Here is a 15,915-nt window from a genome sequence, read left to right as displayed (position 1 = left end):
TACATACGTTATCATAATATTTCAAATTAAATAAGAAGATCACGAATGAAAAGTAATGGCAATGAAAATAACCTGAATATCCGAAACCGAATATGAATTCGAAGACATCTCTAAAACTCAATATGGCTGAGCGGAGGTGTAAGACCAAATCCCTCGTTGCAATCAGGCGAGCGAAGCGAAGTGATTTAGCTCATCACTGAAGACAAAACGTTACCTGGTCACGCTTATAATAATTGTTGCAAAGACGCCTTCTTTGAAGAAACTACCTATTCTACCAAACATTAGTTGTCAGTTAACGGCACGACGCCTGCACGAGTCCCGCGATTCTCAAAAATTGAAGGGGAGGGCCGAGGAGGGTCTCATTCGTGTATCATCTCCTGGCAGTTTTGATAATAGAGACGTACATGTGACCGACTTTGCTTTGAACAAAACCCTCGTCCAACATGCCGGGGAAACTGAAAGTACGTGTTATTGCAGGTCGAGATTTGCCTGTGATGGACAGAGCCAGTGAAAGAGCGGACGCATTTGTTGAGGTAAGATAATAAACCTATGAAATCGCATCGGTGACCCCATTGCACTGGTAGCCTAGACCGTATTTCTTAGCTTTGGCCTCCGTGCCTCCGACCACACTGTGGACGAAGGCCAAGCGGAGACTGGGGTCCAGGCTATTGCACTGGAGGATAGTAAGGGCTCGTCATGGTGGTAGCACAGAGTGTGCTGTCTCCATGGGCTCATGTTGATCTGAGATAAAATTGCGTGGACTGTAATGTAGTGTATTTGTCGATCCCATTATACGGATACCAGATTTTCTATAAAAAGCTGCACGATTTGATGACCGCAAAAGCAGAATTCATCTTCAACGAAACGTGATCAATATATATATTCCATTACTGGAATTGCAAGGCGCAATAAAGAACACTTGTCATCTTCCACTGATATAAATTATTGCAATCATCAGATTTACTACTCATAATCATAAACTGCTTTCATATTATGTGTAAGTAAAACCTGCAGTAGTTACTGTAGTGCATGGCGACATTTTAAATATCATCAACTGCAGTGTTGCCACCAGGACACGCCCTTGCGACATTGTCCCCAAAACAGAACCAGTTGTCCCGCACTCTTGCGTACTGCCGGTCACCTCGGGCGCACTCGTGAGTCGGCTGTGATGGGTGTAGTCTAAAAGTAATATCTGTTACTGACGATGATCTTTGTTTTGCATAATTATTTTGAGGCTTACACAATGTTCTTTCGGAGCAAGGTATACAATTCAATAGAACTTTTATTTATCCCAAACGGGCAATTAAAAAGCGTGGCTCAAATACAACATCAAAAATATATAATACAAATTTACAAAATGGTAGGAGACGCAGGACTATACAAAAAAACAGTTTAGGAATCATTTAAAAGCTGCACAGCGGTTGAATGAATGACAACTTGCACCGGTTTGACCTGCAAGCCGGGTATCTAAAACGCCGACCAGAGGGAAGTGTGTCGAACTCTGCTGATAAAATGTGATCACTAGACAAAAGAATTGAGCGGGCTTTCCTGAGTACTTGCTGATTATAAAACGTAGAAAGACTTCTCTGGGGTATACCAATTAGTTTTGAGCTAAGTGAAACAATTCTATCAAGTGAAGTTTGTTTTTAACAGACAGATTTTGATACCAACAAATGAATGAAAATGAGATAACGCTTTCAATGTAAGATTTATAAAAAGAGATAAAAATTTGTCTATCAACCATGAATGAACGCAGTTTCCTTAAAAAGTACAATCTTTGCTGCCCCTTCTTCAGTATAGCATCGGTGTTATGATCCCATTTCAATTTGCTGTCAAATATTGAACCAAGGTATGTATACTTCGAAACAATCTCGACTTCTTGATCGTGAACAATGGACGTAGGAGGGTTGCGTTCTTGCCTCCTAAAATCAATTATCATTTCCTTAGTTTTCTTAACATTTAAGTTAGATACGAATTATCACACCACTCAACAAACTCACTAAGAGCGGGACCATGATGACATTCTGATCCCTGTAGAAGTGTAAGCAGAGCACTATCGTCAGCAAACTTAACAAGATGGCTACCTTCATGTGTACTTCTACAATCGTCAGTATAAAGGATGTACAACAGAGGAGACAGAACGCAACCCTGAGGAGAACCTGTATTTGTTTGAATGATACTTGACAAAATACCATTGACAAACACCCTTTGTGATCTATTTGTAAGAAAGTCAATAATCCAAAGTACAAGTTGATTGCTAAAATTAAATTTTAAGAGTTTTTCTGCAAGGATGTGGGGTTGGATTGTGTTGAAAGCACTGGAGAAATCTGCGAAAAGGATTCTTGCATGAGCACCTGTTTTTTCTAAGTGTTTGTACAGTGTATTGAGAATGAAAAGCTTAGCATCTTCAACACCTTTTCCCGGTCGATATGCAAATTGTAGGGGGTCTAGTTTGTTGCCAACCTTTGTCAGAATAATGGACTTAATTATTTTCTCAAATGTTTTCATTACCAGGGAAGTAAGAGCAACAGGTCGAAAATCATTGGGTTCTCTAGGGCTAGCTTTCTTTGGGACTGGTACTACTATAGAATTTTCCATATGGCAGGAATACTAACTGTATCAAGAGAAACTTGGAAAAGGTGTTGTAAGACTACACTAAGCTGATCAGCACAGAACTTCAGGGTGCGACCACAAATACAATCAGGACCTGGACTTTTGTTCACATTTAATGATTTTAAAGTTTTAGCTACTTTCTCTGTCTCAATAGACATCCCTAACTCAGGAGACAATGACTGTTTTAGATTTGAGATTTGAGATGAAAAATCCTCTGTTTCAAAACGAGTGAAGAATGTGTTCAGGACCTTTGGCAGCGCCGCTGAGTCTAAGTTATTTAGTGTAACTTTTGATTCTGAAGGAGTAACCTTATTTACTGCTGCCATATGCTTGATACCTTGCCAAGTAGATCGAAAGTTACCAGAAAGAAACTTTGATTGAATTTATTTTTTATAATCTAACTTTGCCTGCCTAATCGCTCTCTTGACTTCTTTGTTTATCAACTGCTTCTCGCCTGATGTACCTGAAAAAAGATTCTCTTCTTCTGGTTGAGAATAGACTTTAATTTTTGGTCACCCATGGCTTGTTATTGGGGAAATTTTAACATTTTTCGTAGGAATAACAGAATCCGCACAAAATGAAATATAGGAAGAAATGACTCGGCAAGTTGATTAAAATCGATACAAGAATGATAAAACATCTCCCAGTCAGTACATTCGAAACACGCCTGTAAGCTAGAAATACTGTCTACTGACCAGTTCTTCACAGTTTTTGTTACTCTACGAATCCGCTTAATGACTGGTTTATAGATAGGGGCAAGCATTACAACATTATGATCTGAAGATCCAAGAGAGGGCAACGCAAAGATTTGTATGCGTCAGGAACTGTACCATAACACCTATCAAGTATTTTATCAAAACGAGTAGGACACGAAACATATTGGTGGATATTTTTTGCACTCTTGCTAAAGTCACAATGATTGAAGTCACCAAGTACAAACTTCGGAGCATCCGGGGCAAGTGATTCCAATTTCTGTAAATTATTTGATATGTGTTCAGCTGCTGTAGAAACATTCGCTCGTGGGTGTACGTAGACTAAAGTGAAAAACAATTGAGAAAATTCTCTGGGAATATAGAACGGACGAAGAGAAATAGACAATAGCTCAATATCAGGTGTGCACATTCCATCACGGACAGTCACGGTTTTATGATTAAAAGTAATTAAAACACTGCAGTTGATATCATAATTTGCTTGACTGTAGTCAACCTGAGCTCTGATTTGCGGCAGATATGGTATACTGCTTCAATTGCCTGAAATTCAAGCATAGCGACGCGGTCCCGGTAGCTTGAACTTCGTTCAGTGAAAGTAATGCGTTACGAAATAATGCAAAATTTAATTGACAATTGCTTGTTGTCCCCAAAATGTACAAAATGTCCCCAAAAATAAATGGTAGTGGGACACAGTGTCCCCTGATCTAAAATTCCTGGCCGCAACACTGCAACTGTATCATAATTTTTTTGGATTTTTAAAACTACAAGTCCGATAAAAAAGTAAGCAAATTTCCAAGGTAAAATGTACTCTAGTTCAAACCAAATGCACAAGACAAATGCAGGTACTGTACTGCTGCTAGAAAGAAGTATAACTTTAGTGAACAAAACATAATATTAACAGGAGCTAAAAGCATTAAGTTGCATTGTATGAAAGTATCTAACTGTGTCCGTTGGTTTTGCCCAAGAAAGAGGGGTCAGTATTGATAGAGGAAATTTATCAGTTTCATGTTATTCTCCATTTTATTGCAAATGTAAGTTTACAGAGGTATTTATATGGAATGCATTCAGTGTCTAAGCACATCAATGATTTTTGATGTTAAAACTGGTCTCAGCTGTGTTTGTTTGAGTGGGAATTTTGAAAGTAATTATTTACATTCAGGTACCATAGGTATAAATAACTTTTTTTCTTTCAACTGTTTTGTCTTCTCAAATGGCGTACAGATATTTCTTCCAATATAATGAGAAAGCGTGTTTTTATATTGCAGCTCAAGTTTGGTAACACAACATACAAGACTGATGTGTACAGGAAGTCATTGAACCCACAGTGGAACAGTGAATGGTACAAATTTGAGGTAAACTACTCACCACATTGTCAAAGTGCTTGCATGGACATCATTGCGCAAAGTGACCAACCCTTGAGTTGCGTTCTGCCAGACTCCTTTGGTTTTAGTCATGATGATGCATCCTCTATAAGGACAGTAGGAATAGATAACAAAAATTGGAGTGTAATTAAGTGCTGGTATCTGGCAAACACAACTTTCTACTTTGTTCTTTGTGACTGAGTATACTCTTTTAAAAATGTATGCTCAAATGTCTAGTGAAACCAACCCCTTCCACAGCCATACCTGTATAGAGCAAATTATTGTGTGTTTTCTTGTTAGGTTGATGATGAAGAACTTCAAGATGAACCCTTACAGATCCGTATTATGGACTATGATACGTACAGTGCCCATGATGCAATAGGAAAAGTAAGAATTAGTGGGGCATTGGCTGGTTTTGTTCACTCACAGTAACAATCTGTGAGTGGTTGAGTTGGCTTCATTCTTCTTATGAAATTTAGTATTGTTTGGAGGCTCCAACTGGACCTTTTAACTGACACTTTAGTTTCATCTTCATGTTCGCCCTGTAAGTTTCCGACAATTTATGAGATTGTTTTTAGCAGCACTTTAGACGGTCTGCGCATTGCAACCTGATAAAATGGACTGTTCAGTGGTAAATTAATCCGTACTTTCTCTACTTCAGTTTTTTGAACACCGATCTCTGCCCAAGATGACTAAAAAATATTCACAAATTTGAATTGTAAGACATCTCTGTGTCAAGTCCTCTAATGCATTATTCTGGGAGGACAGGAGGTCATGCCTACTGTGTTAAAATTGTGATATACCAGTGCTGAAATGGGCCCTCAACTAGCATAGAAGGTTAATGCTGAAACTGAGAGCATTTTGATAATCGGAAAAATTGGCATTTGAGCATGTGTACTTTTTGTAAATTGTTACCTAGATACATAATTGTACTTGTGTATTGTTATAAACGTGATTTTTCCTGAATTTTTCAAGCTCTACATAGATCTGAATCCTCTCCTGTGGAAAGATGGCGTTGTCGGTATTTCGGGCTGGTTTCCAATCTACGACACAATGCACGGTATCCGTGGTGAAATCAATGTAGCAATACGAGTGGAGCTCTTTACGGATGCAAACAAGTTCAGGGAGTCGTCCTGCGGAGTCAAATTCTTCTGCAGTAAGTATCAATTGTCTAATCTTGTGAAATGAAAGGAAAATTTTACTGTGTCAAAATGAGAAAGTTGCTGTTCTTTTGGAGGTAAATGCTGTCAGTTTTACACTCCAAAGGAGTCAGATAAAATATGTACTGACTAAATGATTTTTGAAACATCCCTCAATAGCACTTACAGCTATATAAACAAATAAAGAAAGTGAACAGATGATTTCAGGTATTCATCGTGATTTTATTCATTGCCACTCTTTCAAACATCAGAACTCAGTGAACAGTCTTTGAAAGACTTTTTTAGTGGATGTTTGGGTCACCTATTTAGCACATGGGATATATTTTGTCCCAAGCAACAGCTTATATCTGACTTGTTGGCCAGCAACGTTTCATTCAATGACATGTAAACTGCCTAGACAGTTGTTTACATACATCTGAATAATTTCACCAGTTGATCCTGCCAACCTCCACAAACACCCTTGACTGACCCAAGTTGGGCAAAAGAATAGTAAGAACTTGACCATCAGACACTTTAATCAGCAAGGTTACTTTGAGCACCCACGACTGGTTGACCAAAACAGTTTTGTAAATGTTTGAGAGTCCGAGTATCCGTACCAGAGACCTACTGTGTTTTCATGTATGTCTCTATCATTTCATTTCAACAAACAAAGTTAAAGAGACATAAAGCAGATGTATGCTGAAAAACAAAGATTGAACTGGACAGAATTTTTTTATTGATTTTGTTTCTCCTTAATTCAACAGGTAGCTGTGTGCCTTTCAACTACACTGCTGCAGCTATCTATGGTTTTGTAGAAGAGTTAGTGGTCAACGATGATCCAGAATATCAGGTATGCTATATCTCAAATTACATCATACCAGTACACCGGGTTCTGATTGGTCGGGACGTGAAAATAAGCGTGCTATATTTGCAATATAGCATGGAAGCGACACATGCAAGTTCTTAGCTAGATAAAATTTTCTTTTTCACTGTTTCACGCCAGAATATCAATATATTGTTATGATATAATATTAGTAAACGCCCCAAGCAACAGGTATACCACTACGTTTTGACCAGTTTTACTCCATATATGCACTCGCTATCGCTCTTGCATTTGTGTTGTGAACTGGTCAAAATCTTGCGTGAATCAAATCTGTTCAAATTCAGCGGTCAGAAGTCTTGGCCCACCAGGTTTTTGGTTCTGATGAGCCTGCCTCTTGAAAATGAATGACCTAAACTTTTGCTTTGACTTTCCATAAGCAAACGTCCAACCATTCTCTTTCAACATCAAGGGGTCACATGCAAATTATAGTACCAGAGAAACAAATTACCCAATATTTACTGGTATTTGAAATTCAAAATGTCCGACATCCGTGTGTTATCTCTATGAGAAAAAATAAATTCCTGATTGTCACAAAGCTAAAAGGACTGAAAACTTTATTTACTCAATAAGCTTCAAAATAAGCCCCTACAAGTGGTAGACCAAAAATATAATCGTAAAAGTTTGAGAGTCTGAATACAGTCCCAAAGGCACATTTCCCCTTAATTAAAAAAGCAGTGTTTAGAGTCAGTCTTGTAGATCATAGGTTCTGAATTAACATGATGTTGCAATAGCCATCATCAGTAAACTTATGACAGTGATGATGTGTTTCTCTTTGTTCACATGACACCAGTGGATTGATAAGATCCGAACACCAAGATCATCCAATGAAGCAAGGCAGAGATTGTTCTCACAATTGTCAGGTAAGGGGACCGTGGATGATCAAAACATGATCAAAAGAAACTCACCGTGTTTCAGGGAGAGGCTACAGCTCTGTTTTAATTGTCGTGCGCAAATTCATAAAAAGGATAAGCCACGTTGACTCCATTGAAACAATGTATATGCATGATACACAATTGCCATTCAGATTTTGTTTTGAAACAATTATCGCATATTGAGGGGAGTACAAATCATGATTTCAAATTTTCGCACTTCTGACCTTTCGTTTGGAGTAGGGGGCGGGAATACTGGTCAAACACAATGAGTTTTTGTGTGCCTTTTGTGTGTTTTCAATATCCACTGTCCCATGGAATAACACAATATTGCTCTGCACAAAATGAGTAGACATCACCATAGACTGGCCACAGTCTGTAGCCCATCATTTCAAATCTGATATTCAATAACTGTCTATGGTAGATCAATTTAGTTTTACATTTCTTACAAAATGATCTTAGTTTTTTGTTTTCATTAACCATACTGTAAGTGGTATGGACAGACTTGTTGATAAGATGATACATGTAACATAGCCATTAAAATCCTGACTATGTGCAGCGGCTCTGATTTGTAGATTACACTATTTACAGCAACTGTAGGAGTCTGAAATTTGGTCTATTTGTTTGCCCGATTGGCTGTTTTGAAACAAGAACAATGAGTTTCAGCCACCTGATTGGCTTAAAGCTTCCAAGACACTGCACATTAGCCCGTAAAATCCAGCAAGAGACAGTGTGTTGTTTCTCCTCAGTTTTATATCAAAGCATTATTTTCTGAATGCCACCTCACCATCCTGGGAAAAAGATTTTTCATGAGTAACAGTACAATAATTGTGCGTTGCACATGTGACCTATTGTACTTCAATTCTAAAACAGTAAAGCTATGGAACAAACTCCATTTTGTGTATTAAAATCACCCTGTATTATTCAACCTTCTCTCCTAGAATATTACATATTTGGACTTTGATGTTCAAAATGTTCCATAATGATAAAAATACTTTTTGCCAACAGGAGAACTGCAGAGGAAGATTGGGTTGAAGGTCCTTGAAATGGGTGGCAATGCTGTCATAGGGTATGTCAATTTAGAGTCAGTTGTCAGGTTGTTTATCAGCGTTTATCGCAAAACAAATTATTTGCCAACTTGATAAAAGTTTCAAAGGACAACAAAGGACTGACACTCTGTACACAGCGTCATGTGAGAACCAGGGACTCAGGACTGCAGCTTTGAAGGGACAATGGCTGTAACTTTCATTTATATTTACATTATTTTTATTCCCTATTAAAACAAAAAAACATTTTCATATGCTTCTCTGTGAAGGATGTTTTAAATACAATGTATTTAATTAGCATTGCAAACACTATTGATCAGTGAAATCTAGTCTATGCTACAATACAGTCGTCAACTACAACATTGGACATTGTACATATATGTATACAGGCTGCATTGGTGAGTTGAACTCTTGTCAGCCAGACCTGATTTTTGGGTGTAGAACAAGAAAGTGAAATTTACAATTGGAACAAAATCACAGAGAATATATCAGAAGGCACAGCTTATGGAGCTTCAATGATGATAAAATCTCACTGACAAAAGTAACATAACAAAATTTACATACTTTTGCTTTTATTTCTAAAACTTCGAAAGGGGCCCATTTTTAACAGGATACAAGGGAAAATACTATATGAGAACATATACAGATAATGTTCATGTTTTCAACTGTTGCAGTGCAGGTATCACATCAGAACATGTTGGTTATACTAGTAAATCAAGATGTCATACAGCATATCTACTACTTCGTCTGTAAATTTGGAGATGTTTTCATCAATATTAATTTTGTAGACAAAAAGTGAATGAAATGTATCGCATACAACCAGTTTGGTGTTAGCAGTAAATATCACTTGTGGTTTATTAATGAATACGGTTTGCTTTGTTACCAAATATGATTGAGAACCATTCAAACAACAACATGTTTTTTTATCTCTATGTAGGTATAACCAATGTTTTGATTTGGAGGGAGAGTCAGGCATTGTAGTGAGGGGTATCGGCACTGCTGTCTGTCTCATTAAAAGCAGTTTGATGGTCTCGTCACCATCATCGGCAAGTCCATCCAGAGATCCGCTCAGAGAGTAAGTAAAGAATCACCCCTATAGACTTTGATAATGGTATACTCTGATCTGGTGACGTAGCATACTTTATTGTACATTCTCAGTGCTGTAAACTATCGGACTGTATAACAACAACTGTCAGCTTATAAATTTGACTGTCAGCCAGGCGTCGCTCATACACCTGTACACAGGTTGTATAAACTGTCAATAGTGCATCATATTTTTTTCGCAAGTTTATAGGTGACTGCACTTTGACTGATCTTTGATATGCAGGTGTAGTATAATAGATTAGCACTGTAGAGACAATCTCAGTATCTGCTGTTCCCTCAGTTGAATGCCAAAATGCCCAAAGGCAGCTCTTGCCTTGAATTTTCTTTCCTAGGTCAGCAAAGTCGAAGGTCAAAATGGCCTAAGTGGCTGTCCACAGTCTGCAAAGCTCTCTTGACAAGTTACATACTGGGTTTAGCATGATGCTTTTGAAAGTAGACCAAAAGGCTTCATTGATATACAAAACAAAAAATACCTGTGATTATTTTTGTATTCAATGAATGTGTTGTAATTTTTGCCATTGATATAATTTTGTAACTAAAAATGTCTGCTTGTGTTGATTTTCTTTGTATCTACAAAGAATGTGGGAATTCAGTAGAAGAAAGTGAGTATCATGTTAAACAGAAATGAAGACAGAATTGCATTTTGGTTTTCATGCCATATTCTTTTGTTTTCTCTCTCTTACAAGTATTGCTTTTCTGTGTTTGATGTGAAGTTACTAATTCTTCTGTTTTGCAAACTGATTTCTATGCTTGGATGTTCAAGCGACAAGTCATGTCCTGTGCCATCAGATCTCACCTATCTCATCATTGTCATGGTATCGTATTGAAAAGAAAATGTTGACTATTTGCTCACGGTAACAGAAACTTAAAATTTAAATGAAGGCATTTCCAAGCTTTATATCGTGTGAGAATTTATTGAGAAATCATAGAAAACAAATTTGCAATTATACAAAAAAATGCAAAAGAGTATGATAATATTAGTAACTGTAAATTCAAGATTTGTCAGTATTTTAATCATTTTATTGTAGTTTATGAGTTTTAAAAACTTGTGTCAGTTCCTTTGAAAAGCCAAATATGACATCCCTAATCAGCTAACTTGTGCTTAGCTGTTCTGTTCTGTTCTGTTCTGTTCTGTTCTGTGCTGTTCTGTTCTGTTCTGTTCTGTTCTGTGCTGTTCTGTTCTGTGCTGTTCTGTGCTGTTCTGTGCTGTGCTGTGCTGTGCTGTCATTCTGTTCAATGCCATTTGGTCATGTTGTGCTGTGTTAACCTGTTCTGTGTATCTGTGTAATACTGTGCTGTTTTGTGCAGGATGAGCAAAATTTGATGGTCTGAGGGCAGGGACCACTACTTTTTTTTGCCGGGGGACCTCATTTGTTTGCTCAGTGGTCCAACAGACCAGTAGGTAATGGAGAAAATGATGAAACTTTTGATTGGGAAAGAAATCAGAACCACCAGACAAAGCTGCTGGACCACTGGATTTATTTAGATATCGGTTAATGGACCACCACTTTCAAAATAGATTTGCTCACCCCTCCTGTTTTTGTGCTGTGTTGTGATTGGTAGAGCTGATTTTTGCTGTCCTTTGCTGTGCTATGTTGTATGTTGTGCTGTGCTGTGGTATGCAATAACCTGGTCTCTCAGCTCTGGGCAGTGTATTAGTATTGTATTTTTCCTGTACACAGTTCGAGACATAACCTTTCTTTTCCTGTCTTGCATTTTATCTACAAAGTCACTGACTTTTAGCTTCTATGTGCTCACAAACTATTTTGCAAGGTGGATTATAATATTGAAAGACTTCCTTGAGTCAGTCATGTAGTTACCTGTCAGTACCGTAGTTCCTTGAGCATCTATCAAGAAAAATCCTCCATCTTATGGTAACATGATGTAGCCGCATGCTATGTGTTTACTATAAATGATAGCTTTGCTCAGCTTGCTTTACCAAGATTAGAACAGATTTAGTCTGGTGGTAGATTAAATAAATCAGTCATGCAGCCAAATCCTGGTCTGACCAATGAGTTTGGTGTTGGTTCTGTTACATTTGTTTAGTTTACAGTGCACTGTTATGCAGCAAAGATTCATTGCTATGGTCAGCTGCCTGTAAATGCAACTACTTGTAAAAAGTAGCAAAGCTGCTTTGTGGTTTGTCAAGCCTGTGATACTTACTGGTGTTTATTTTTTGTGAATTGTAGATATTTTGTGTATGTGTCTTAAGTTAATAAGAGAGTTATATATATATATATATATATATATATATATATATAGAGAGAGAGAGAGAGAGAGAGAGAGAGAGAGAGAGAGAGAGAGAGAGAGAGAGAGCATGGTATGAATATACATATAACCTTGCCCATATTTAAGCTTGTATTTCAGTCTTACCAGGTTGAAAAATTATTGTCATATTTGTTTGATACCGGTGGGGGTTCTTGCCATCTGTGCAGTTATAACTCACAAAATACATGTGATGTACCTCCCATGGAAAAAACAATGTTACTGAATGTACATATACCCTGGATAGTACTTGTGAATAGTCAAATTTGACACTTAATTTGAATTCTTCTCAGGTTTCCGTTGACGGAAGACACAGAGACTGCATCTCCAAGTTCACCAACAACTACATCACCGACTAAACTGTCAGAATCACCAACAAAAGCTGTGCCCTGTGTGACAAGACGGGCTTCTGATTCAGATATCACTGGAACTCCTACAAAGGGTAAAATAGACATTCCTGTAGTCTTTTAGTAGTCAAAGGTCAAAGGTGAAAGAGGTACTAAATTCTTTGAACTCTGACCCCTTGGTAACCTTTGACACCATGAAGAGAATTTCGATCAGGCAGGGCGTCTATGTAACAGAGTGATTTTCGTGCCAATACAATAGCAAACTTTTGACATGCTGTGTTTAGTTTCGTATACTGTTTGAAATATTAAAAACCCTCACAAATCCTTTGTAGATTTTATTGTGATGAACAGTGTGTGTTAGCATCCAAAATAATTTAACAATATAGACTCTTTGCAAATAAACATTTATCAAACAGAAATATTATGGATGTGATCCAGTTGTGGTTACCTCATACATCGCAAAGAAAAGTAGTGATATGATTTACTGAATGAGGAAAAGTGATCGTAATATTTTAGATTTTGTTCTGTTGCTGAATCAGATGCTTGTTTCTTTTGTGTTGGTTATGTTGCGCAGCGGTATTAATTTATGGTTCTAGCAATGCTTTTTTGTGAGTTAGCCACTGTGAACCGCTGAGATAATCACTAAATCATAGCCTGTGGATGCATATTGACATGGTTTTGCCGATTGACAGGTGGTAGTCTGGCTAGCAGTGGTAGTGGCAGTGGTCCAACTAAGTCAGCTGTTCCAGTAGTGCCAATTGTTCCTCAAAGTAGCATCGATATGTTGGTAAGTTTGAAAAACAGATTTTCATTGAGCAAAGTAGAGTGTGCGTGTGTGTGTGTGTGTGTGTGTGTGTGTGTGTGTGTGTTTGTGTGTGTATGTGCATGTGTCTGTGTGTGCATTTCTGTTGACTTAGATATTATATGTGTGCATGGCTTTTGTGCATGCATTTTTTCAGATTTTGTCTGATTTTTGCAAATTTCCCAAAATATTTCAAAATGTATGAATTTCAGAGTTTTTACACAAGTGACTGCCAAAGATGAATCTAAAATTAGTCATTACATTCTTACCATTCATAAAAAATAATAAAATTGTATGACACTTTTTCTCTGCTGAAGACAAAATGTCGCCTGCCACTTTTCACCTCTGCAGAAGTTTGAACTTGGAACAATATAAGCAAACCTTTGTACGTTGATATTTATTTAGGCTAGGCTAGCCAAAGACGTATCCCAGTGTATTTTGATTTGACTCATTTGACTCCTATGTCTTTCCTGTCCAGGAATATCCTTTCTTCAGTATCAATCACTTCCCATCTGGGTTCCTTGTCCATCTCGGTGGAATGGTTACAGCCAGATCTGTCAAGCTTCTGGACAGGATTCACAACCCAGGTAAAAAACTAATTTCTAAGGAATACACCTTCAGATAAACAGCAACTTACAGTTGTACTCAGCTCAGAAATTGAAGGCTATGAACTTTTCTCAAACTGTCATATTTGATAATCATGAATAAAAATCAGAGATCTTAGTGCAAATTTTGACATTCAAAAAGCAAATTAATTAAAGTGAACCAATATTGAAATTCAAAATGAAGCTAATCCCTGTGCTGACTCTACCGGTATAGGTAAAAATTAAATTTCCAAGTTTTACAAAAGCAAGACAGTGACAGTGACAGTGACAGTTTCATTGACTGCAGAGGCTTGAAAATGACTCCTGGAAGCAGCATACTAGATTTAGTACAGTATTTACCGTATAAAGAAATTTGAGTCCCAGCTGTCTGTCTGTCCCCAAGACACATTCTACCGTAAAGTTGTATGTGCTTCGAAAGTGAACGAATTAAAAATAAAATACATTTACCAACATTTGAAATCCAAAATGGCCGCCATCCCTGTGTTAACTCTATGGGGAAAACTAAGTTTTTGATTTTTGAAAATGTAAGACAGAAAAACTTTTCTTACTCCAGGAGCTTTTAAAACGAGTCCCCACAAGTGGTAGATCAGAAGAGAATTGTAAAAATTTTAGAAATATGAACAGAGATACCTTTGTACAGAGTAGAAGACAATATCACATGTTTTACCTATATGGACTTACTAACCAATCATGCAAGGCTTTTACTTTTTGAGATATTTTTCCAGCAGCAGAGACAAAAAGACAGGTTAATGCTTGTTGGTCAGAGCCAAATTTCATGTTTTTATCATTGATGTCGTTTCCTGGTATTTGTAGACATGATCTCTTGATTGATTCACACATTTTATTGTTATGGAAAATCTCAATATGTCATCTTAAAGGGCCAGTAGCTGTAACTTTTGATGGTTTTTACACCCATTTTTGTTCTGTATGTCAACTGCTATTCCTTGTTCTGCTTCCTAAAGCATGTTGAAACACCAATAGCCTGTCAATTCAGCATCTATACCTGTAAAATGCAGTGTTATTGTTTACTATTGAATTCTAGTCCAGACCAGAATTCACTTGTCAAAAATAACGATGCAGTGAACTCATGTACAGACTGAGTTGACAAGCTGAATACTGTGTACCTCAACATGCTTTTGGGATTATAACAAGAAATTATGGTTGACATTAAAATGAAAACAGAGAAGAAATCATCATATATTACAGCTACTAGCCAGTAGTTTGCGTTGAAGCGTTGGCAATGCGGGAAGTAGATATACTGTCTAAACTGCAGAGTTGCCAACACTGCCAGGTGTATAACTATCGTGTAGCATCAAGAAATCAACTTTGTGACCGTTGAAAAACTGTCTGGAAGGATTTTAGACATAGCCAAAACAACACCACCAGATCTGCACAAACAATGTTTGTAAATGATATGTTCTTGACAGTTTCTGTGTAGATGTGTGGTGTTGTTTTGACTAGGCATGACCTTCCAAACAATGTTTCAACTTTCACAGAGTTGATTTCTTCTGTTATTGACTGATCATATTACTCTAGGGCTGAGCCAATAAGCTTGTGCAGCTATTTAATTTCTTCCTTGAAAGGACAGTCCAACGTAGTGGTGCATGTAGTTCTTATCACAGTTGACATAGAGAAACAAAATCAAAATTGATACTGGCAGTGAATGCAATACATCGGTAGTCACACATTTCTCAAACACTATTCCAGACACAAATTATAACTGTCATACATCACCGTAATATTACATGCATGTTGTCTTCTTGCCTGTCTCCTGACACTTGATCACAGACCTCTAGCATATCAGATCACTCTGAAGTTCTTTTCTCAATTGGTGTTCAATAAAGCCAGCTTTTAAATATTAATCTCAGTTTCTTGTCTTAGTAATCTTCACCGAAATAATCTTACCAGACGCATACTTTGCATTCAGATTCATACTAAACCTCATATTTTAACAAGGGTTTATGTTTTCAGTCAGGATAACCGTCAGTCTGTCTGAACCATGGTACTTGTGAGAATTAACATTTCACTTGATGAAGCAGAATTCTTAGATTTCTCGGCACCTGAAATACAATTTTCCCACTTAAGTGAGTCATGAAAGTGTCAGGCGGCCGACCGCATATTCAATATGGCGGATTTCTACTGGTTAAAATCATAAGATTACGGAAGCCAAA

The 15,915-nt window shown here is 37.4% G+C and overlaps 1 protein-coding gene across 9 annotated transcripts in view; it reads left to right on the top strand.

The window, feature by feature from the left end:
- The first annotated feature begins 103 nt into the window (after positions 1 to 103).
- LOC139133486 (C2 domain-containing protein 5-like) overlaps positions 104 to 15,915 on the top strand; it is a 37,108-nt gene continuing 21,296 nt past the window's right edge. For 3 of the 9 annotated variants that reach the window (XM_070700107.1, XM_070700108.1, XM_070700106.1), the window contains exons 1-12: positions 107 to 533; positions 4,589 to 4,675; positions 4,985 to 5,071; positions 5,660 to 5,840; positions 6,588 to 6,673; positions 7,497 to 7,566; positions 8,584 to 8,644; positions 9,559 to 9,696; positions 10,304 to 10,327; positions 12,284 to 12,432; positions 13,030 to 13,124; positions 13,618 to 13,726. In XM_070700107.1, coding sequence (XP_070556208.1) covers positions 444 to 533; positions 4,589 to 4,675; positions 4,985 to 5,071; positions 5,660 to 5,840; positions 6,588 to 6,673; positions 7,497 to 7,566; positions 8,584 to 8,644; positions 9,559 to 9,696; positions 10,304 to 10,327; positions 12,284 to 12,432; positions 13,030 to 13,124; positions 13,618 to 13,726 — 1,177 coding nt within the window. In that variant the 5' untranslated portion in view covers positions 107 to 443. Of the gene's footprint in view, positions 534 to 4,588; positions 4,676 to 4,984; positions 5,072 to 5,659; positions 5,841 to 6,587; positions 6,674 to 7,496; positions 7,567 to 8,583; positions 8,645 to 9,558; positions 9,697 to 10,303; positions 10,328 to 12,283; positions 12,433 to 13,029; positions 13,125 to 13,617; positions 13,727 to 15,915 lie in introns of all 9 variants that reach the window. The other 6 variants (XR_011552605.1, XR_011552606.1, XM_070700110.1 and 3 more) reach the window with 3 other exon arrangements.

This window comes from Ptychodera flava, chromosome 5 (assembly GCF_041260155.1).
Source record: "Ptychodera flava strain L36383 chromosome 5, AS_Pfla_20210202, whole genome shotgun sequence".
NCBI lineage: Eukaryota > Metazoa > Hemichordata > Enteropneusta > Ptychoderidae > Ptychodera > Ptychodera flava.
Note: the sequence above shows the minus strand (reverse complement) of the source record. Positions and strands in the feature narration are given on the sequence as shown.